Here is a 26268-nt window from a genome sequence, read left to right on the forward strand (position 1 = left end):
TCGGACTGTAAAATTTAAACTGCATTGATAAGATATAGATTTAAACAGTCTAAGGGCTTTAATTTCTACTACAAGTACCATATGGTTTTTGTAGAGTGTCATCTGATTAATCTTGTTTAAATCAACTTAATAAAAAGCACGTCTCAAAATGTTTTTTATTCATTCATCTAGGGAAGATCTATATAATATTGTTAAAATGTGCCATAATAGGATCGACGTAAAGAAATGAAGTACAAAATTACCTGTTGATTTTTTAATCAAGAGTTTAAGAATTTTGTCACAAAAATACCGCAATTGAATTCAAATCTGCAAGTTTCCAAATGAATCTTCAAAATTATAAATATTGGCCTGACAGACTTCTTTAACGACTGAAGACACGTTGTTTAAAATTGTAAGCACGTTAGGGCAATATTTAGCTTGGGATCCTGCGAATTAAATATTGAATATTAACGGAACCATATGATTTTGCTTGCGGCAAAAAACATACAAACTACATGTATATCACGCAACTGCCAAAGACAAAGATGACCTCATGCATAATTAACTTAAGAGCTGCCCCGTTTTATTTTATAAATTGTTGTATTTCAAGTGGAATAAATATTGCTGGATGTTTTTCACTCGTCACTTTATCATAGTGTTATTCAAAATTTTTACTTAATATTCAGTCGAATAAGTTTTGTCCTGTAGTGTCTTGTAGTGTAGTGTAGTGTAGTGTAGTGTAGTGTAGTGTAGTGTAGTGTAGTGTAGTGTAGTGTAGTGTAGTGTAGTGTAGTGTAGTGTAGTGTAGTGTAGTGTAGTGTAGTGTAGTGTAGTGTAGTGTAGTGTAGTGTAGTGTAGTGTAGTGTAATACAGTGTAGTGTAGTGTAGTGTAGTGTAGGGTAGGGTAGTAGTGTGTATTGTAGTAGTGTAGTAGTGTGTAGTGTAGTGTAGTGAAGTGTAATGCAGTGTAGTGTAGTCTACTGTAGTGTAATAGTGTGTAGTGTAGTGTAGTGTAATACAGTGTATCGTAGTGTAGTGTAGTGTAGTGTAGTGTAGTGGAATGTAGTGTAGTGTAGTGTAGTGTAGTGGAGTAGAGTGGAGTGGAGTGGAGTGTAATACAGTGTATTGTATTGTATTGTAGTGCAGTGTAGTGGATTGCATTGTATTTTTGTTTCTGAGATTTTCAACACGAAAACACAAGATAAATGAATATGAATATTTAAAATCACAAAGAGCAATAACTAAGTAAGATTTTAAATCTTTTTCCTACAGGTATGTTGTTTCTAAATTTGAAAGAATCGGCAAACAGAAAGTTGCTACATAGCGGATGTAAAAATGCTAATTTACAGCAACTTTCTAAAATAAATCATTCCCTTTCGCAGAAGCCAAAAAAAAAAAGAGAATTTCCTGCAAAAGACGCGAATAGAAAGAACGGACTCGAGCTGTAACAAACACTGATTTTCCCTTGACTTATACATCTTTATGTTCAACCATTTTTCGAAAACTTGCGGATAAGCTTGCAAAAAGTATTTTTCATTTGTTTGTATCAACCTGATATCAAAACATGAATTATTCATACGTTTTGCACACGAAGCTAAATATATATCTGACGTGTAAGAACAATATCAAATTTTAAAACAGGAAACAGATTACTCGGTTAAATAGTTAAAATTAAACTTCGTTTGGTTTTACTTAATGATACCTAACAAATATACCTTAAAAAACATGTATTGATTTAGGGGCACATAGCATGTAGAATAATGTGATCAGAAATAAAAGTAAATCTGCATTGCTTAGTACGGCAGAAGTGTATATATTTGAAGAACAATTGCGCAATGAAATATAACATTATTATCTTTGATGGTATATTCAAATAATTGACAGACAGTTGCCCTACAATATCATTATTTATTCCAGCCGGAAGATCTTGATGTTTAATCAACAGATTACAAGGCCTTTTATTGTCCAATCATTACAACACTACATATGCATGGTTTTTCCCTGCACACTCAACGTATTTTTGATTTAATCTATTTTAAAGCAAACCAGTGACATTTGTTATGATTTATTTTAACAAAGACAAAAGATATTAGAATGACAAACTTAAGATACCTGATAATAATAATTTGTCAAAATACACCTTTTTTGAACCCCTGTTGATTTGAGCATATGCATATCGAGTGGAATCAACACAGGCAAATCATAACATCTTTTGTTCGTTACGGATATTCCATATATAATCAAGTCATTGGAAATTCAATAGGGACTAACTATGCGCCACTTAGTATGGACACTTTTTTGTACAGTTTTAAGTTACAATGTATTACTAAAATCAACAAAGTTCTATCAAAACAGCATCAGTTACAAAAACGTTAGATATTATGATGATATATTGGCTCCTAATAATGTCGACATCGGTTTGTACACTTCAGAAATTTATCCCGTTAAACATGTTGAACTGACATTGAATAAAGCGATCTCCAATAATGAATACTGCTCATTCTTTGATCTTGCTATCTGTATCGTTGAAGAAGAAGTTCCACGATAAAAGAGATGATTTTTTCGTTTATTATTTATTTTTGAAACAGAAACGTTTCATTGGCACAATCTTATGGTATTTATATATCTCATCTTGATCAATGCACTAGTGTATGCAACAACGTATTAATGTTAACAGGAATCTGATGTACAGTAATTTTGGGGCCTTTTATAGCTTGATGTTTGGTGTGAGCCAAGGCTCCGTGTTGAAGGCCGTACCTTGACCTATAATGGTTTACTTTTATAAATTGGTATTTGGATGGAGAGTTGTCTCATTGGCACTCATACCACATCTTCCTAGACCTTTTTATTTGTTTTTGTAAATTATTAAACTTTACTGTTGAGTCCTGATCGCTAATGTGTTGTAGTGCTGTAGTCGTTTTGCGATTTTTGTCTTTTATTTTTGCTAATACTTTGCCTATTTGCCAATTTTCGTTGATATATTTGTTTGATTTATAGTTAGTAAGATTATAACGCGATGTTGACTGCTGTACCCCTTTTGTAGACATGTTTACCTGTTATGCACGTTTATGTTTGTTATTTTTTTTATACATTGTTGTCAATTTAATAGAACTTAAAGCAATTGTCTTGCAAGTAAGAGGTTCAGCTAACTATGTACCAGTTTTCCGTTTGAAATGACCTTCCGATTTTAATTTTCCGTGAAGTTTGATAATTTAGTGTGTTGTTATTTCATCCCTTATTTTTCGATGATTACTGACAGCATTTTAATTGATATTGATTATGATATGGTCTTTGCATCGGAAATACATACATTCATTCTAAAACCAGTGGTTATACTGCAAACATAATAGTTTGATCAGTTTAATTGATATCTTGAGTTGGCATGTCGTTAACTATTAGCATGATTAGTAGTTGTTAATTTATCATGTTTATGTTGATCATTGTCATTTTGCGTATTTTTTCATTCTGTTACCTATTCTAACCTCAATTGATCGTACATGTTAAATACGAAAGTAGTTCTATTGACGAATTCAAAGCACATGAAAAAGATCCTGTCACACAAATCTTTTTCCAGAATCAGCTAGTTGCCACAATGCATTGTCGATATGTAGCTGCGTAATAAGACATCCGGTACAGCAAAACAGATTTCCTGATTGTGACCATATGTCTATTCCCTAGTCCCTCTTCCACATAATTTTAGACAATTGAAAGACCTTTTTTTTTAAATTAGTCTCATTAAGAAGTTTGTATTCAATTTCATTTTACGACACTGCTTTACGAAGAAGGAATTTGACAACCGTATACAAATGAAGCTTGTTCGCAATAAGTTATTTGGACTTAATAAACAAAAATGGATACTAAAAAATGTATACCAAAAAAATACTTCGTGCACGTAATCTGCGTTGTATCCAAAAAACTAATTCCGCTTTGAATTAATGTTACATCAACAACTATTGATCACTTGCATGTTCCTCTAAATGGGTATTATTTCTACGGGTAAGTGTTTTAATGTGTTATCAATTTGACAGACAAATCTTGAGCGAGATCTGTATCTATGAATGTTGGACATTCAACTAATGTCTATAACTAAAAATATAGACGGTCCTTGAAATGCTGAAGAAACTAATATATTATAACATGTTTGCTTTGATGTGACGATATAATCAATACAAATAAGTCAAGTCGTGATTATGCATTTGCCCTCTTTACAAGGTTGCATAGAAATAATCTATTTAAGTAAATCGGCCATATTAGAACATGTTATCGCAAAATACACAGTATACATGAAGGTTCTAGTCTGCAATGTATAAAATAAGTGTAATATTGGCCATTATTTTACATCTTTTTTTATGTTTATATTAACAAATTATAGAAAGATTATGAAAAAGTCAAACATTTATGTTACCACTCCATATATGGGGTTTGCTAAACGTTGAAGGCAAATTAATAGGAAGTTATACTATAGTTTTCAGTGAACTTGTGAAAATAAGAACAATTATTGTTACTGTCATTTTGGTCGCCCTTTTCAAGGTTTTTAAGAATCAAAATACATTCAGGAACGAGTTCATTTTTATTACGAATGTTCATGTAGTTATGGTCTTGGGTGGTCTCATATATAATGTATTGACTGTCTGCAAGTCTTGAATTTAAATAATAATATGCCAATAGTGTCTGTTTGCAAATGAAATAGACCTAATGCTACCATATTTGGAAATGATATTGACTCAATATTACTACTTTAGTAACATGCAGACACTATTATTTTCAGACTATTGAAAACATACAAAATATATATTGGGAAACACGTGAACAAATAAACCAATGAGAAACAAGAGAAATCAAACCATATGTAATATATAAATACCCCTCATTGTTGCTGTTCTGGTTTATACAACCTTCATCCTCTGGATTTGGAGTCTACTTATATATTTTGCAATGCAACTGTATCTACTCATTTTCAAAAATTAAATCAAATGTCTTCTTTCGACAGTTTTTGTGAATACATAAGAATAAATACAGTTGTCTACAGCTCATATTATACCTATTTTGGAGTTTCAACAACAAAGATATCGATACAATGGCAGGTGAATGCTTCTTTGATAAAATTTTGAAAAAATACTAAATTAATAACGATTTTTTTTTAAATTCAAAGAGCCAAAAGTTACCTTGTGGAAATTTATATTGTTACCAATCATACACAATGATACATAAAACACATCTCCTAATTTTACATTACTAGTTTCATATCTTGTCATTTTTTTTCGTTTTTTGTTCGGATATTGATAATACCCGGATCTGTCGAATAATCAACATGGGTACGCTGGAAAAAGCCGTTGCGTCAAATGCACCAAACTACACTTGATACATGTGATAATATCTTAATTTTTCATATGTAATTTTAAAAAGTGCGTCCATTTCGATATATTAATAATTACTGCAAAAAAAGAAATGATGGTATTTCAGGGTTTAAATAAACAATGATAAAGTGTAAAAACGAAACAGAAGTACTTTGCAATATTTCAACTAATCAGGAAAAAATGTACATGAAGTACTTCTTACATGCGTTTTTTTTCTAAAAACACAAATTCTTCACGATATACGGGGTCTATACATGCTATATGTGACCCACAGACAGTAAATAATTGAAATCCAACTAGAAAATAAAGTAGGAATCTTTCGATTTAACAATAATGTAAGTTATTTATTTTTGTCTTGTACTATTTAAAGAAGGATACGAATGAAATAAAAGATTATTGACAATATCACTTGATATTGACAACTTAAATCTCTTTGTTATTCTCTTGAAGTATTTAAATATGTTTTGGTGCAGTTTCAACGGTTAACTGATATGATACGTGCTCCACCTGGGGAATGTTTGTAGTGGGTAAATTAAGTAAACACAAAACATGCTTTTACCAAGACATGTAACCATAAGGAAAAATATGAATATTTAATATCGTTGTCAACAAAGGAACGCAAGTTTTAGATTAATATTATATACTATAATACTGTTGTATTTCTATACAAAGGAGTGACTATTTAGATTGGAATGCATGTTTTATATAAATGGTCTGGGTACGTTGACCATTCGAAAATACGACGCACAGAAAAACATAAATGAATCAATGTGCATACAGACAATTTAAATATGTTTTAGCTTCATAGACATTTATGAATACATTTTTTTTGTGTTGCCTTTCGTTAGGAGATATAGACATATGATATTGGCATTCTCAAGATTTGTAGCTCAGTTACGCATTGATAGTAACCTGTTTAACAAACAATTATTTGATATATAGACATAGAACATGTAGAATAAACATTAGGTTAATCTTATGATACCGCTAAATTTAAACTCATGCGAAGAAACGACTACCCTTCTAAATAAAATAAAAAAAAAAAAAATAATAATTAGAAAATAACAGAAAAATAATAATAATAATTAAAAACCAATTGTTCAGAGAACAATTGAAGGTCTTTCCATCAAAACAATGTATTTTGATATGAAAAGTTGTGAAACTAAGTTTAAAATGTCATTTCATTCGTCAAATGATAGCTCCTAGTAAGCTGATTCCAAAAATATATTGTTTCCATACATTTTTTTTAAATAAGGGAGATAATTTGTTACTTCCGGTTTGAAAAATGTTACTTCCGATTATATTTGAATATTTACTTGACACTGATTCTAAAAAATATCTGGTTCTATATACTTTTATATTAAAAAGTACAAAAAAATAGCTATTTCCGGTTTACAAAAGGTCACTTCCGGTTGTTTTTTACAAGGTTAAATGGTTTGATATCTTTTCTAAAAGTTGTATATCTTTATCATGTATACATATAGAATAAAAGCAAAGGTCAAAATCTAGAACGTCAAATTAAGCTATGACCTTGAGATCAATTTCAAGGTCATAAACCAAGGACCTCAAATCAAAAGACCATAGGTCTTTATTATATTTAGTTAATGAGTTATATCACCAAACGCGTATTTTTAAATACAATAGGGGAGAAAACTCCCTTTTACATTCAACGTACGCTTGCAATCAAAATTTACATCTTACGACATGTCGCAACTAACAATTTAGTAAAAATAATTTGTTGATATCTTATACAGTCTTTGGATATAAGTGAAAATAAGCCAAATTCAAATATTAGAATATGACCTTGACCTTTGACCTTGACCTAATTTTCATTTTTTGGGACCAAGGACCTCAAATCAAAAGATCCTAGGTCTCTATCACTTATGATTTATAAGATAGAAATTCATATCACTTATATCAGATGCATAAGGGGAAATAACTCTCATATGGAGCGGTCATATCGCTTCGGTCAAAATAGGACAAATCATGCGAAGGATATAACGAGCAATTTTGTAAAATAAATTTGTCATAATCTTTTACGGTTGCGAAGGAGATGCGCTAACAAGGAAAACAGTGTTTGGGGAGATAACTCCTACAAAGAAAAGTATTCGTTTACGCAGGGTAAATTTCAAAAGTGCATAAACTGTTCGATATCATATACCAAATATCTAAGCGACATATTGCGAAACAAATGTTTATCGCAAGAACAAAATTAGGCGGAAGAAAAAAAAAAAAAATAATCAGAAGAAAAACAATAGGTCTTTCCACAGAAAAGTGGAAAGACCTAATAATGATTTGAAAAGAAACTCAGATTGACCAATTTATCCTCGATTGATCTTTACCACTACTTGTAGTACACAATGTATATGTATTTTTATGAACTGACAAAATAGAATATTGAATGGAATGCATCATGTTCTCCAATACCACAACACAGGTTCATCAAATTTATTTTGCATGACATCTAGCTTCAAAAAGACCAACAATATATATATATATATATATATGTTTTATATTGGATGGAAAAATCGGAATCAAATCAGATTAACAGAAATTGTTTGTAGATATTTGCACATGTCGAAGACCGTTCGTACAGATGATCCCAGTTGTATCTATAATATTTGATCTTACCTCTTAAAGATTTAAAGATATATAATTGGTTTAAGGACTACACGTGGTGACAATGTATATTTGATAAAGGGTCCTAAAACATATAGGGTTAGTTACCATACATGGTTTGTTACCATATGAGGTTAGAAAGGAGTTACTTCCCTTTCAAAACAAAAAAATGAAGCCACAACCCTTTATAAAAACAACACGGTGTTGAGGAAAAATCTAAAAAGATTCAACAGACGAAGAAAGAACGATTAAAAGGTTGAAATAAGTTCATAAAACATAAAGCTAACAATTTGTTATTGTTGTCATAACGTAGTTACTTCCCTTTCAAAACAAACAAAAAAAGAAATCTAAAAGGACTCAACGGTCCTCTCACCCCATATGGAATTTACTGACCCCATATAAACCGTACTAGGTCACTAGCACACTATGTAACTAATAATACACCTGGATGCATTTGGTTTGAAGGTGGTATTTTAATCTATTTATGACGATGATATTATTTGTAAAACTTACACATTTTATTGTGTCCATTTTTTTAAATCAATTCAAAATGAAGGATAATGTTCAAAGACAAACTATTGTTTCAGAAAAAAGGAGAAGGTTTTATACCATTAGAACGTTTAATCCCGCTGCACATTATTTCACCTGTCCAAAATCAGGAATCTGATGTACAGCAGTTGTCGTTTGTTTATGTAATTTATACGTGTTTCTCGTTTCTAGTTTTTTATATAGATCAGACCGTTGGTTTTCCCGTTTGAATGGTTGTTAACTAGTAATTTTGGGGCCCTTTATAACTTATTGTTCGGTGTGAGCTACGGCTCCATGTTGAAGGCCGTACATTGACCTATAATGGTTTACTTTTTTAAATTGTTATTTGGATGGAGAGTTGGCACTCACACCACATCTTCCAATATCTAAGAAAAATGACTGTATGTCAAATATTGTGTTTTGGAATGCAATAACACTTTACTTATACATTTAACAGTTATTAAGTATGTACTTAGGTAAGGTTTTTTAAAAGTGTCAAATGTTCGGACTCTTTTGTGTTTTTCCATACGATACACGTTAAAATATATCATCCCAATAATACCTATTTATCTCTTAACATAAGACTTAATAGCTTATAAAAGGTCAGTTTTACAAAATTTAAGCAGATTTTTTTTTCTTTCGATTTGAAAACCAAATAATACAAATGCAAATATAAGGTAAAATTCCGAATCAGCCTTTTCCTGCCATATTTTATCAATCAAATATCTCGAAAAGGAGCTCATAGGCCTTTCAATATTTTCCCCTTATTTTGATTCTTAACTAATACTCTTCCAGTTTGAAGTATCAATTTTGAATTCTTCATTTATTTATTCTTAACTTAGATCACCTAAGAACATCCTTAAATTACACATTCTTAATTACAAATACAAGACATACTTAATAGAATAAACCACTAACATAGAGAGGGACATGTCCGGTTATATTGGAATTATTCCCTTTACAACTTTGAATGAATACCCTTTCCTGACTCCAAGAGTATCAATACCTTTACCATAAACCGATTATCTCACTATATAGTTTACTGTTATAACAGATAGTACTAAACTATAATACTATGAATATCGTTTGGAGTTACTTCAATAAAAAATATCTTATACACTTAAGGATTTGTGATATTATTGCCAATGACACAACTATCCACCAAAGATAAACTGAAGTGAATGTAAGTCATTACAGGTAACCGTAAAGTCTTTAACAATTAGAAACAATTTCCATGTTTTTTCTTGACGTTCTGGTGCTTGTTAAATCTGCTGTGATTAATCTCGTTACAGTAGATTTATCATCTCTATATATGACACACTCGATAGTTTTAAGAAAAAAACACCCTAATTGATGTAAATCTAAATGTAACAACTCATGAAACTTGTAAATTTATTACTCATCTTTTGGTAACCACTTATATGACATACAATATTCATCTACATTATAATATTCGTTATTCGTTTATGATATCGCACATGACAGATCGATTAACGGATACATACATAAAAGATTTTACAGTTTACTTCATAAAATATGAATATTTATAACCCATTAACATATATTTTACTGCATAACTTCAAATTACCTCAGTGAGATTGCAACCCAAATTGATATATTTGACATTCTTAAGTATATGAAACAAGAGTATATTAAGAAGTTCATTTAATAACAGTATATGCGTTAAAAATAGAGAAAACAACAATGAGAACATTATGATCTCTCCGCTGGCATGCGATTTTATAAAGGGGCATAACTTGAGACATGTGAAAAAGACGCTACCCAAATTCAAACTTTATCAGCACTTCTGACAAGCGTACACTGGTCCTACGTACAGACATTCCATTTGCTGCGACGAGTGCATACAATCATTTTATACAATTCACCAAGCATATCACTTTAATTAAAACATGACAAGTCCTATAGTGCTGTCCGATAGTGCTGTCCTAAAGTGCTGTAGAGAAATCTGTTAGATTATTCCGAGGAGATATATCTTTTTAATATATTATGTTGTCAGTAATATTCTTTGGTCACTGAAGACAAATTTTTTTAGTAGTCAGACGCTTCTTTTTAAATTCTCCAACTGTTGTTTTGTCGCAATTTACGCTGTCTATAAAATATAAAGAAAACCCCTTTATTCATATCATATGCATTATCAAATCTGACACATAAAATAAAGAAATAAAGGTAAAACTATTATTTGGAAGAGTTTTATTGATATGTAAACTAGGTTCTATACTTTTAACTAGCTGTTAATTATTTTCAATACTCTGATCCGATCTGTATTTGGTGTATTTCTTGTGTGGGGGTATATACATATCCATTAAAGTTGACAGTTGTCTCATTTAGTAATGATACCTCATCTTCGTCTATTTTTTTTTATATTAGTAAAATCTAGTACTTCAAATTTGTAACAGTATTTAAGAGTAAGAATATGTTGAATTATTGGTTAGTCATATATTTAATGGCGTTTTAAAGAATATTATTCCAAATCAAATTCATGACAGAAATAATACTTTAATTTATTATATTTACTTATAGCAGTGTCTCTTCCATAATCTGTTAACACTATCTTTGTCTTCATACACTGTCCACTAACTTGATTTGCATTTTACCAAAAAAGATATTAGCGCCATGCTTCATGCTTTGGAAATACTATGTCAGATCTGAAAGTGTCAGCAATTATAAGTACTGCTAAAATTCCTGCGAAAAAAAAATGAAAACCATGGCTATATTGGTTTTTTTTAAATTTCACTTTAGAAATGATAGAACAGTGCTGGAAACGTTGCTTCCGTCAAATCCCAAACTGATGTTATGATAGACATATCTAATCATATTCACTTAATATTCACTATTTATAAACGAAACGCATTATCTATAAACACATTTTATATTACGACCGACTTTGGTTTCGGAAAATAATAGCGAAATGATACAGCTTTGCGCTTGCAGGATGGTTATTTCAGATTTTTTTGTTATTTGTTATCTATTCATGCTTTCAATACAAAATTTATATTCGGCATTTTTCAGATGTAAATAAATGTCTTTATCTTTCATTTCTTATCCAGCATTGCAACTGAAAGCGTATGGATATCAAATGTTATAGATTGAGAAAAATTTCACTAAAGATACCACTTTTGCAAATTTGTTATCTATCTGCGGGTTTTATCCACAAAAGACGCACAAGTGAATTTAAAACATTAAGAGACCCAAAATAAAGAACCAGTCATCTTAAAACTAAAGTGCCACTCTTTCTTTTATTACAGTCTCTGAATTAAGTAAATGAATTAATTAGCTAAATGTTCTATAATTCATGTACCATACCCACTGGTTTCACTGCAACTCTGAAGATATACATTTTCTATATTTAATTTTTGTACAATCAAAAGAACAAACAGAATTGCTTAAATGTTTGCAGTAATTAAATCAAGTTAACTGTTGATAATCACTATCAAATGTATTGCTACTTATCCGTTAAATTGGTAATTTGACAGAACCAATCATTTTAATACAAACAGTATGAAAACCATACTGTTTTATTGCATTTAAGTTTATTTTCTAAGCTTAATAACATTAAAAGGAAGAACATGTTTAAGTATTGCAATTAATTTAGTTTTGCCTTAACAAGAGTATAATATAAACAAATAAAATAAAAGATAAAAAAAATAAGTACTTGATCTAAAAGCTCTATATCTAATAAATTGAAAAAAAATATATCAGATATATATACCATGTATACAGAAAACATATAATGTGATTAAAATAGAATAAGAGACTTCTAATAATGAAGATAAATATGCGTAAAAACAACACACAAGCAGATAGTATATAATATATTGCAGCACATCATGACAAATAATTAAAAATTGAGCAGCAAAATAGCTTATATTATAAAAGTATATATCTATTAACATACATCATGCAATACTTTATCATTAAACCAATTAAAAAGGTGAACATTCAAAACACAAAATATATGATAATAATTAATGTTGGTAAAGAATTTTTGAATTAGCATATGAAAAATAAACAACCTCAGAAGACTGCGGGGTTGAATAACTTTGTTAAAAATGACTTCAAGTTTTTACTTCAATTTTTTATAGTTATCTAACATAGTAAGTTTCAATTCAATAAACATCCATTTTCAACAGGTTTCACCAAATTTTGATGTGTATCTGCTCCATCGTTATGTACAAAATAGTCATTAGAACAAAAACAATTAAATTATATGTTTATTTTATTTAACCATGTCAATTTTACAGTTTATGTATGAAAGAGAAAGTTCATGTTGTCGTAATGTGCATGTTCATGCATCCATTTTCAATAAATTGCAACAAATATAAACGGGTTTCAGTAAATCTATCCGATTCGAATTTTTACCATTCGTCAAAACAGGCAAATAAACTTAAATTCCCGAAAGAAATATGAATCTCATAAATACAGTTATTTAATCGATATAAAGCCTTAAATGCAGTCTGTCAATTGTATTGAGAAGGTCGAAAAATATGTTTTTGGAATAACAACATCAACAACAAATATGTTTGAATGCAGATATGACACACATTACTTTATTAATAACAACTCATCTGAGTAATAGTTACCTGTGCTACAATTTTTGTCAGTGAATCCAGGAGGACATATGCATTGGAAATCATTGACTCGATCAATACAAGTTGCACCTTGTTCACAGGGATTAGGTAGGCAATCATTGATATCTAGAACGGATTTATAAACATTAGTAAATATTGTCATATTCAACAGGTTTAGCTAGCACAAATTGATCTAAGATAACTAGGCACTTATACACAACAGCATTTTAATTATAAGCATGAATAAAAAAAGCATGATCAGAGAGCGGAGATAGAAATTAGTCAGAAAACAGTATTATGTTAGAATTGATTTGGGAATCTATAAAAGTGATGCTGCTTAATAATTAAGAGTGCTAAATATTTTGTCAGTAAATCCAAAAAGACGTGTTTATTTAGGAATACATTGGTATCATGATTTTTTGTAAAACAAAGAACCTTTATACAAAGAATTGTTTATCACTTCACATAAATCAAATCGGGAACGGAATTGAAAACTAGTTGGAAAACAGTATTTTGGTGGAATTGATATTTGAATTAGTATCCGAATGCAATATGCACACATACACAACATTAAATGGGCATGGTCGTTTGTGATTAACATGTGATGCAAGTTTGGTCATTACATGTATATTCAGATACATGGACACATTAGAAAAAAATCATAACGGTACAGGTTACACATAGTCCAATAGAATATATCATGAACAGTACTTAGTCCATAGGTTTAGCCTTATTAAAGAAAAAAAATGTTTTTTAAAGAAAAAACGCAGAAAAATAGCATTTTTATTTACATTATTACATATCTTTCATGCTGATTCATGATTGACATTGACCAACATATTATTATTTGCTACAGTAAACCGAGTCGTTAATTATAAAGTTAATACATTTTTGATAGGAACATGTATCATTAAAGCAATTACAAGAAGAGTAGGTACAGGTTTAAAATCAGAACATGTCATTTACACACACCTATACATACTTTAAAACAGGTTTAATAATTATAAAAGCGTTTCAGTAGATTTACGCGAAATGTACACTAACCATTCACCTTCTATATAAACATATCAACATACAAATAAGTGTATAGATTACATAAACCCAAATATTAAATCGATACTCTTATTAAGGACTGTTTGTGAAATAAAAGCATATACAACAGCATGATCAAAATTGAATGTGGATGCAGATATGAGGAACAATATTTAAGTAATTAAAGTAATGCCGCTTAACAGTTACCTATGCTACAGGTTTTGTCAGTAAATCTAGGAAGACATACGCAATAAAAAATGGCTGACCATATCAGTGCATGTAGCGTTATTATAACATGAGTTAGATAAGCACCTTTCAATATATAAAATGAATATCATTCACGACTTATTAAATATAGTGCTACAGTTAGCATGCAACCAAGTACATATAACATAAATACAATTATTTGAATTAGAAAATAACATGCAATTTTTATCTATCCATACTCCATATACCAATACAATTGAAAAAGATATACTGTAATATTACAAAAAATACCGAGCTCGGAATGTCCATTATGAAGCGGCGTTATCAAATGCGTAAACGATTCAAACGAATGTAATAATCGTGTCAGTAAACCTACCTGATAAGTATTTGCTCCATCCGTCATACACAATTTTAAATCAACATACATACATCGGAATTAAACACATTTATTCTAAAACCCGTTGTTAGAATGTTACAGGTTATGTTCTTTCACATATTTTATGATGGTATGATACTGAACATGCTGAACCCTAACGGGAAGGATAATGATAAAGACATAAACTTTCAGTCAGTTAATTGAAATCTGAGGTGTTTTCGAATCACAACATAAGCAGAATGAAATTGGAAGCAGATATGAAACACAACAGTTAAGTAATGTTTAAATACTTACCTTTGCTACAGGTTTTGTCGGTAAATCCAGGAGGACACATGCATTGAAAATCATTGACCAGATCAATACAGGTTGCATTACGATCACAGGGCATAAGTAAGCAATCATCGATATCTGTTTTGAAAACAATATTATACAAATATAGCCTTTGTATGAGGTCGATACAAGGATATACTGACCTGAAAGAAGTATATTGACTGAGGACGAAGTCCGAGGTCGATATATTTCTTTGGGTCAATATATCCTGTATTGACCAAATACATTTTTGTACAAAGGCTATATTTGTTTTATTATTAATTTCAGACCATTATGCATATTTGTATCAAAATCGTCATTTGATTTTGTTTGAATTTTATAGATATCATATTGTCTCCTTGACAATAACAACATATTAGTTGTTATTTATTTTTTATTATTTTTTGTTTGTTTGACATCTTATGTATTTGAAGATTTTTTCGTCAAATAATCGATCACACTGTCAGATATCCATTTGTTTCAAAACGTTTAACGATATCCTGAAATTCATTACATGACGTCACAAAGTAAATCGGTTTTTAGATATTCTAGAAATAACCGTGCAATATGCTCTGTGCAATATGCTTTTTGCTATCTTCCGTTTTCTCTCTACCTTCGAAAATATAGTTTATCACGAATCAAATTTGTTAAAATATACGAATTAATAATATCAATAGATATTAACTATTATGTCTAAGTAACATCAATTGTTGTCATCAATGTCATTATATTTGTCATGTATAGGTTTCATGAATAGATTTAGGTCAACACGCATCTATGGACAACCAATTGGTTATGTTGTACATTGTAGTATAACTCAAACAGAACGATATGTTAAACTAGATGTGTGTTAGGCATTGACAGGAGTAAAGAAAGACAACATCGATATCTGAAATAAACACCAACGCAAGATTTATACTGTAAAAGATATGAAAATTGGAATTAAAATTACGTTCTTTTAAGACTCTTTAACGCACAAAAAGTATCACCCGTTCTTATTATTTTATATATATATATATATGGTACGCTCATATCTGATTGGCGTTAACTTCTGCTGCAATACACATTACTGTTAATATTGGCGAATGCTTCTTTTCAAACCATAAATTAAGATATTTCCAAAGTATTATTGTAACTATCCTATCATGAATATCATCTATATGAATTGAGAAATGTTTATATGCCGGATTAGATTACTTATCTATCCATTTTTATTGTATAGTTAGTCACCGATTTTGTCATTTATATCTATCACATAGTCATCTATAAAAAAATACTGTTTGCAAAAGCATGAATTATTCTAAATGATAAGGATGTTCTTATTCCAGGCAGAAAATCCTAGCCGTATTTGGCACAACTTTTTGAAATTTTTGGTTCTCAGTGCTCTTCGACTTTTAACTTTTTTGACTTTCGAACTTTTGTCATCAGAGCGTCACTGGTTTGTATTGTCTGGACGAGACGCGCCTCTGGCGTATTAAATTTTAGACTTGGCACCTTTTGTTAGCTATTATCCGTGTGTTTCTGTGTCCTATACGTTTTCCCATTTATTTATATTGTAGTCCTATCATGTAATGTTGTCATTTTAATGTTATATTTAACTTTGCAATACAAGAGTGAGGTTTGGCATGCCACAAAACCAGGTTCAACCCATACATTTTAATGTTGTGTTTCTGTTGTGTCGTAGTTCTCCTCTTATTTTTGATGTGCGTCCCTCAGTTTTAGTTTGTAACACGGATTTGTTTTTTTTAACGCTTTTATGAAGCCTTCTTGATTCGTATATTTATATTTTGACAATCTGTTGTGTATCGTAGCAAGAACAAACCAAATAAATAACACAAGTACAGATAATAATTTGCAGTTAGAAAGTCGCTAGAGTTATTTTTGGAATAATAATAAAAGCAAATGTGTTTTGGAATGTAAATATTAGTTATGCTACTATATTTGTAACAGTAAAGCAGCTTAAGAGATTAGTGTTTTAGTGTTACCTGAGCTACAGTTTTTGTCTGTAAATCCAGGAGGACATATGCATTGAAAATCATTGACCAGATCAGTACAGGTTCCACACTGTTCACATGGGTTAGGAAAGCAATCATTGATATCTGAAATGAACGCAAAAGCAAGACGTAGTAGTATATCAAGTAGAACGGTTGTTTAAATTCAGTGGCATCGTGTTTCACTTTTATTTGTTTTATAAATAGATCTAATGTTCTATAACAACAAACACCTTTAGACCATTAGTTTTTTATTTGGATGAATCAAACAGCAAACAGTAATGTAAACTGGTTGTTGAACATTTCTTGTCGTTAAAAGCTATCCAACTCAACAGCCCAAAGCTCTTTGTAGCCAAATAAATAGCCAATGGTGAGAAGCACATAATTCACATTCTGGAATTTACATGTGATTTTCTCCAACCTATATTCCAATACATAAGCAAGAAGCACAAACGAGTTTCGGTAGAACTTCTTGATCTGTATTTGACAATTTCTAGTCTATATGAACTTGCGTCCAGAAACAATATAAATAAACAATAACAATTAAAACCAAGGAGTAAACAAAGACTCACAAAACCAAAGGACATTTACATCAACATAAAGAATGCATTAGAAACTACACAAACTCCGCTAAAAACCTGGAGTGAAATCAGGTTCTCCGGAAAGTTAAGCATTTTCTGCACCATATACACACTGGTATTTAATCAATACAAGGTCTTTACATGCAGTTTATAAACTGACGTCAGATGCCTATGAATGTTATTGAGGAATAACAATATCAAAAAGTAATACTTTGGATGCAGATATGAGGCATGCTAGTTTCTTTATTTTATTGAAGCTGCACAAAGGTTACCTCTGCTACAGTTTTTGTCAGTATATCCAGGAGGACATGTGCATTGAAAATCATTGGCTAGATCATTACAGGTTCCGCCATGTTCACATGGGTTAGGAAAGCAATCATTAATATCTGAAATGAACACAAAAGCAAGATTGTTAACTTAAGTGAATAAAGTAGAAAAATTGTTTTATTTGTTTTATAAATAGATCTTGGACAACAAACACCTGTTAACAACTATGTTATTCTATTTGGTAAGATTAAATCAAATGCAGAACTAGTTGTAAGACAGTTTTTCGATAGAAAGCTATTGGACTCAATATCATAAAGCATTTAAGTTAAATTAAATGGCCAAAGGTGAGGTGCACTTTATTCAAATTCAGGAATCCGCAGGCAGGTTAATGCAGTTTAAAAAAATTTAACAATGATTTTCGGTGTTTGCATCGCAATCTAAATCTGACGTCATTTTCCTAACTATTCGACACATGATTGGCTAGAACGTTTCGTCGACGTCAAATTTGAGCTTGTCACCAACAGCTGATCGGGCACCTTGTTATGATAGAAGTCAGTGTCTTCAGTTCGACAACAACACGTTAATATAGATGTGGGCTGCTTATATTTTGAGGTACGTTAGTTTTAAATTATTTTAGCCTTCTTCCGAGGATCTTGGATATTCATTTCATTCACGATTATGAATGTAGTCTGAAGAGAAAGTTGCGTGTTTACTTAAAAATGTGGTTATTTACAAGTTTCGCTGTCAGCATGATGTGGGCAATCTGTTGAAACTTCCTTTGAATTAATTTTTTACGTTAACCCTATTTTACTTGCTTATAAACAATCCAATCTTTATTAGCTATTGACTTTATAAAAATAGTTTCACGTCGACAGTTTGTAGACTGACCAGGGTTGCATTCATGCGGGTCAAATGTTTAAATTTGGAATCTCGGTGGTCAGGAACCATGATCAACCATGCAACGTAAGCAGTAGAATTTGTTAAAATGTCCGAACAACATGCCGGCTGATGCCCGCCACCTTTCACCTATGCCTTTATAACCCCCCCCCCCCCCCCTTAATTAGTCTCGTATAAAACACCTTAACATTTTCTTTAAATATCTATTAGGTATATTTGTACCTGAATCTTAAAATCGATCGCATGTTAAATCATTCCTTATTCCAATTTATAACATATTGTAGAAGTAAAACAAAGAATTATTCAAAATATATGCATGCATGACTCTGTGCATCATACTTATGCCTCAGTCTGTATTTAGCAAAATTGTGTAAGCATTCACATGAGATGTTATATGTGAGAAATATTATTTATTATCATGGCCATAATTTATTAACAACTTAAAAGTTTTCATTTATGGTTTTAAATTTGATGCTAATTCATTATAGTATTATTTTTAAATCATCCCTTTTAGTGTACATTTGAATTTTTTGTCTTTATTAATTTTTTGTCTTATCTTTTTTTTATATATAGACATAAGATTAAATTAAATATGTACTTTTAATATTGATTAACTATAATAATGTGTATCTGAAGTATATGTGTGTTTGTGTAAATCTTTTCAAATTTTGACACACTTGTTATAAAACAATTTACATCAACAGATCAATCTTAATTGTGTAATTATTGTAACTTCTTTTGCAGATTGATTTACAACTGGCACTAATAAGTTGACTGTTAACATGGTTAATGCATAAAGAGTGTAGTTTCTATGATATGAGGTCTACACAATTAAATGTAAGTATTAATTGTATTATAATGAATGATTCCCTTCAGTTCTATATTTTATATACCATTTTCTATAATCTTTTAATTATCTGTTTTGCTCATTATTCTCTATTCTTTGTATTTTAATACACCATCATTCTCTTTTATTATCAGTGTTTTCTTAATCTTTAATGTCTCAGCCTTTAAATTTTGCTCTTTTGCCCATAGGGATTATTACATGATTGGTGTATTCTGTAAACACCATCCAGACCCTCAGTTTATGTGAATATATAAGTTATCTGGTGTATTTAGTCACACTCACCCAATCTTGATTAAGCCATATTGATTATTAATAACAAATTGGCAAAGCAATGTGATGGGTAAATATCAGTTAAAGTAAGTTGTACTTACAAACTTTATTGTACTTTTACAGACAATTCATCAATTAAACTTTGTGTCAAGTTTTCTTTAAATTCAATAATAATTAAGGAATACACAAATGTGACAATTTTGACTGAAGTTTTCTGTTTGTATCATAATATGAATACCAATTACTTTTAAATGCCATTAATGGTTTACATATTTTTTTTCAGTACATGCATGAAGATGACTTGGAGGTAATGGTGTCATACATGTTAGTTTTAACTATAATAGCCTAACTGAAATTTGAAAAAAGTTATCAGAGGAAAAGAGTGACCACTTCTTTCTTATGAAGATCAACACACACAAGGAAATTATCAGACAATTTGTAACCAGATATGGGGGCAGTATTAGATATATGCATGAAAAGAAAGTGAAATCAATATTTTTTTAGACAAAAGCTTGATGATATAACAAAAATATTAAAACAGTGCTGAATATGAAAACCCCATGCCATGTCACATGTAACTTTTGGAATGCAGAGATTTTCAGTATTGCAATAAAAGGAATGATTTGATTACTGTTAAAACTGACTCTGGAACATTCAAGACAAAGAAATAAAGAAATAAAAACATGAGAGGAAATGACTGTGCACTTCTTTTTTGAAGGATCAACACACAAAAGGAAATATTCATATCATTATGCATCATGTGCAGTAGTTGAGTTAATTTTGGATATATATATATACATAAAGCTGTGAACTAAGTGATAATTATAATTCAAACATCATATGTGGTACCTGCATGTACTTACTGGTATATATATTGTTATTCACAACATTTTACATGGATATATATATAGGAATATTCTTTGCATGATACATGTGAAATAAAAAAAGACAAGTATAGGAATAAAGAATTATCTAGTACAGCATTATCATATGAAAACCAGCAGGATGATACATGTATATGTCTATACATTTATTATGGATCATGGAAACCTACAAGGAAGTATTGTATGCATTGTTATAAAGATTATTAGTTTAAATTCAATGTGACATATATGCAATGCCTTTTGTTTTAATTTGGAGAAAACTATTTGAAATGAATGAAAAATTATAAGTTTCTTTGACATTGAAACCTTTGAAATAGTCATATTTGTATGTAATAGGCAGATAATACTCATACTGAACTCAAGGCTTTCACATGCATACAACTTTATTGAATAAACAAATAGATTTACCTCAAGAAAATTTCTTTTTTTAATGTTTTTTTTCTATAATAATTTACTGTTTTGTACTGGAAAAAGTGCAATGAATGAATGATGCACGTTCAAAAAAATGAACATTGCTCTAGAAATTATTGCTTATAGCTGATATAGTTTTAAAAAAGACCCATTCACACATGTGATGTGAAAGTAACTGATCCTTATAATTCAATGAATTAATTAAAAATGTTTTTAAATAAAAAAACATTGAAAAAACTTGAATAGGGCTGAATAGATAAATATTTCTCATAAAACATGAGTATGATAGAAGGGGCTACATACTACCATGCACTAGTGCTTGTTTTAAAAAGTGTTTTCCCTATCAGGAGAATCATTTTGTTTGAGAAATACTGTTATGCCGTTCGTCATCACGTTATTTCACTATGCTAAACCTTGGTAATCTAAAAGTCGTAAAGACCCTATGATATTCAAATTTAAGGAAGGAAGCAAGATAATATTATTTGCAATCGGCAGTTATGACACACATATGTTTAGAAAAGAACATTTGGTTACGAAAACCCTCACAAAGTATAACGTCAGAGTATCCCCCCTTTTTTTTTTCTTCGTATGTATGGTGATTCGTTAAAGATTCATGAACAGCTCAAGTATGAAAATGTGAAAAAAACCCATTATTTTACATCTTTAATGTGTTTATCTCTAGTCAGAAACTATCAAAATGTCGATTATTTCTTTCCCTGCATTTTTACACCGAAAAGGGGAATAATCGATCTGAATCAATTCAGTGTTTAAATGTCGCCGAGTAAGGACTTGAATATCATTCATCTATAAAGATCACATTGGCACACCCCGTTAACATTTATTGATCTCTTTAAAACTTGGCATATTTATTCTTGAAAAGCTCAGGAATACGAAGATTGCTGTTTCTTGTTTTTAAAATGAATATAAAATATCTAAAATTGGCAAAATAGTTGACTTTTGGTGGGGCCACGGTTGGATTGTATGTCATTTCTGTTATTTTTTATTATAAAAGGGCACATTTAAAGAATGAAACAGCTGTTACGGGAAAGATAACATATTTGTCAACCAAATACAACTTTATTTTTATTCATTTGTCTAGTTCTATGGTGGTTGCCAGGCTCTTGAAGTTGGGCGTTCACACGCCATCTTTGAATGCTGCCCGTTACCATGGCAACCAGATGGAGGGTTCTGAGACACCAGAAATTAAAACTTTGGATACTATTAGGGATGATAAAAATAAGTTCTGGGTATGAAAGTTTCTAGTCAAAAATTCTAAATAATTTCAAATTTCATTGATTTTTATATGAATAAATAGCCGATTTACTCTCGAACAGCATTAACCTACCTGCGTCTACTTGTTATATTCACTAATGAATATTCCAATACACGAGCAAGAGTTCACTTTTAGGAATTACATGTAATTTTTACAAATTTATTTTCCAAAAATTAGCAAAAGGCATAAACGCGTTTCAGGGTTAATTCTTTACCTGTAGTTGACATTTCCTTGGCAGTATGAACATATTACTATTACTAAGAATAAAATGAATAGATCACTCAAACATGTATTTTCTATTAAAACACGGTCTTTTAAGGCAGTTTGGCAACTGAAGTAAGAAAGCCAATCAAGGTGTAATAGGAATAAACATTTCAACAAGTATTATTTTTAGAAGGCAAATAAGAAACGATTCTGTAAACTAACTTAATTTCGCGACTTTTGCGAGTAGAAAAATAGCGCGAATATAAATCCTCACGAATATGTCTAATTTGGATCTTCCCTTATTAAACTACATCAAGTAAATTAGAAAATTGTGCAAAATTTAATAGCCGTGAAATGATCTAGAAAGGGTAAAACACGAAATTAAGTATCCACGATAACAAGTTGCTTTACAGTAGTTTATTTGTGTCAGTAAAGCTGCTTAAGAGTTAATTACTTGCGCTACAGTTTTTTCCAATAAATCCAGGAAGACAAATGCATATTATATCATTGACCAGATCAATGCAGGTTCCGTCATGTTCACATGGGTTAGATAAACATTCATCGATATCTGAAATCAAAGCCAAAGCAAGACTGTTAACTATTGTTTTTTAGGTAGAGCAATAGTTGTAATTTAGTAGCATCGTGTTCGCAATTCTTGTGTTTTTAAATTAAGCTAGGTCAACAAACACTGGTAGACAACTAATGTATTGGTTTGCCTGATAAATCAAAATGAGAGCGGAAATTATAACAATGCAAGTTGTAAAACAGTTTCATGTTAGAAAGCTATTGGATACCTATTTCTTAAAGCACTATATAACATGTATAAGACAAAAATCAATTGCCATTGGTGAGAAGCACCTAGTTCACTGTTAGAAATAACATGTAATTTAATTTTTTTTTATTTGAAAACATGAGCAAGCAGCATAAGTTTGATAAAATCGTTGTAGGGTAACTTTTCTTTCTGTATTTGACATTTAGTCGTTATTTGAACATATTTATTTTTTCAGATCATGGGTTAATAGCATGCACTCGTTTCAGGGTAACTTTTCCTTCTGTATTTGACATGAAGTCGTCTACGTGATATGTTAGTTATTTATTTATGTGAAGAGAACAGAGAACTGTACTACAAACTAGTTCTAAAAACGTTTTTTTTAATAGATGTTGGATTTGTATTCAAATATCTAAAAGCACTTCATAAACCAACTGCAATGGCCAATGATAAGAAGTGTATAATTCAAATTATTATCGAATATGCATGTGATTTGCAGCACGCTTTTGTATTCTAATACATGATCAAGAAACATAAACTTGTTTCAGTATAACTTACGATGTGTATTTGACAATTCGTGTTCTATATGAACATATAACCAGGAAAAATAGATACAAGTAGCTATAGATATCTGAAACACTTATATTAAATCAATACACATTATTTGAAGAAGTCGATCATCTAAAGTACGATGTCAATACAATGTGTGTCAGGAATAATGAAGTTCAACAAGTAATGTTTTGATATTCAAATATGAGAAATAATAGTTTATTTGTTTCAATGAAGCTGCGTGAGAGTTACCTGTGCTACAATTTTTGTCAGTAAATCCAGGAGGACATATGCATTGAAAATCATTAACCAGATCATTACAGGTTCCGCAATGTTCACATGGGTTAGGAAAGCAATCATTGATATCTGAAATGAACACTAGATTTATCAGCTATAGTATATAATGTAGAAAGGTTGAATAATCAATAGCAACGTGTTCAACTTGTATTTGTTTTATAAATATATCTAGTCTCCTATGACAAAAAAACACTTTTAGACAATTTATTTTTTATTTGGTAAAAATTTTTTACCAGAAAACGGTAATATAAACTAGTTGTTAAACATTTTTTTAGATATCAAAAGCTATTCAGCTCAATATCCTAGAACATGTTTTAGCTAAACAAAAATGGCCAATGTTGAAAAGCATGAATTTACATGTAATGTTTCTTTTCTCAATTTATATCCGAATACAGAAGCAAACAGCATAATATCGTTTCAGGACAGCTTTTCGATCTGTATTTGACAATTTCTCGTCTATATAAACATGTTTCCTGAAACAACATAAAATTCATATAAACACGGATCTTTAATAAATACACGGTTCATGTAGTTTATAAACTGATGTCAGAAAGTCAATCAATGTGCTTGAGGAAACATAATACCAATAAGTAATATTTGGGATGCAGATATGAGGCATGCTTGTTTATTAATTTTAGAGAAGCTGCACATGAGTTACCTCTGCTACAGTTTTTGTCAGTATATCCAGGAGGACATGTGCATTGAAAATCATTGACTAGATCATTACAGGTTCCACCATGTTCACATTGGTTGAGAAAGCATTCATCGATATCTAAAATAAATGCCAAAGCAAGACTTATTAACTATGGTGTATACGAAAGAGCGATTGTTGTAATTCAGCAGCATCTTGTTCACCCTATTTGCTATTAAATAGATCTATATCAACATTTAAGAATCTGTAGACAACTGTTTTGTTTTAGTTCGTTACATGAATTAAACCAAAAATGGTAATACACACATATTTTTGTTTGAATAGATGATGGACTCGTATCCAAAACCTTTATTTAATGGCCACTGATGACAAACGCCTAGTTAAAAGTCTCGAATAATATTTGTAATTTTCAAGCATTTATATTCCATACATGAACAAAATAATAATCTCGTTTAGGATAAATTAATGATCTGAATTCGACAATTCGTCTACTATATAATTATATAAACATGGACAATATAATTAGATCACTTTTACATTTTAACACGGATTTTTAATTAATACAAGGTATTGTTAGGCAGTTTAGAAACTGAACTATGATAGTCAATACAGGTGCTTTATGATATTAAAACAATACACATAATTTTGAAGAAGTCGATCATCTGAAGTACGATGTCAATACATGTGTTTTATGAATAATGAAATTCAACAAGTAACATTTTGAGATACAAATATGAAAATAATAGTTTATTTGATTCATTGCAACTGCTTAAAAGTTACAGTGTACCTGTGCTACAATTTTTGCCAGCAAATCCAGGAGGACACATGCATTGAAAATCATTGACTAGATCATTACAGGTTGCATTATGTTGACAGGGGCTAGATAAGCAGTCATCGATATCTAAAATGAACAACAACGTAATGATTAGTTACTCTAGTATAACACATAAAGCAATAGTTATAATTCAAAAGCATCTTCAATATATGTATAAGAGTACAGCTTCTTAAGAGTTACCTGTGCTACAATTTTTGTCAGTAAATCCAGGAAGACATAGGCATTGGAAATCATTGACCAGATCAATACAGGTTGCACCATGTTCACAGGGCTTAGGTAAGCAATCATCGATATCTGAAATAAATACCAAAGCAAGACTTATTAACTCCAGTGTATGAGTAAAGACAATTATTGCATTTCAGTGACATCCTGGATATTTTTTGTAATGTATTCGATTTTCTTCTATAGCTAGTCACCACTTCAGTTTAATCATGTATATCTATTATATAGTCATTTTATAAAATTTACTGTTTGCAAAACTATGTATTATTCTTGATAATAATGATGTTTTTGTCCCAGGCGGATAACCCTGGCCTCACAACTTT

The 26268-nt window shown here is 30.4% G+C and overlaps 1 protein-coding gene across 1 annotated transcript in view; it reads right to left on the minus strand.

The window, feature by feature from the left end:
* Positions 1–12969: 12969 nt before the first annotated feature.
* The window catches only part of LOC139504237 (fibropellin-1-like), a 37539-nt gene continuing 24240 nt past the window's right edge, over positions 12970–26268 (minus strand). Inside the window, exons 20-28 of the mRNA XM_071294304.1 lie at positions 25904–26017; positions 25676–25789; positions 24895–25008; positions 24192–24305; positions 23076–23189; positions 17841–17954; positions 16982–17095; positions 14982–15095; positions 12970–13198 (exon numbers count right to left, since the gene is read on the minus strand). Coding sequence (XP_071150405.1) covers positions 13047–13198; positions 14982–15095; positions 16982–17095; positions 17841–17954; positions 23076–23189; positions 24192–24305; positions 24895–25008; positions 25676–25789; positions 25904–26017 — 1064 coding nt within the window. The 3' untranslated portion in view covers positions 12970–13046. The remainder of the gene's footprint in view (positions 13199–14981; positions 15096–16981; positions 17096–17840; positions 17955–23075; positions 23190–24191; positions 24306–24894; positions 25009–25675; positions 25790–25903; positions 26018–26268) is intronic.

This window comes from Mytilus edulis, chromosome 14 (genome assembly GCF_963676685.1).
Source record: "Mytilus edulis chromosome 14, xbMytEdul2.2, whole genome shotgun sequence".
NCBI classification, from domain to species: Eukaryota; Metazoa; Mollusca; class Bivalvia; order Mytilida; family Mytilidae; genus Mytilus; species Mytilus edulis.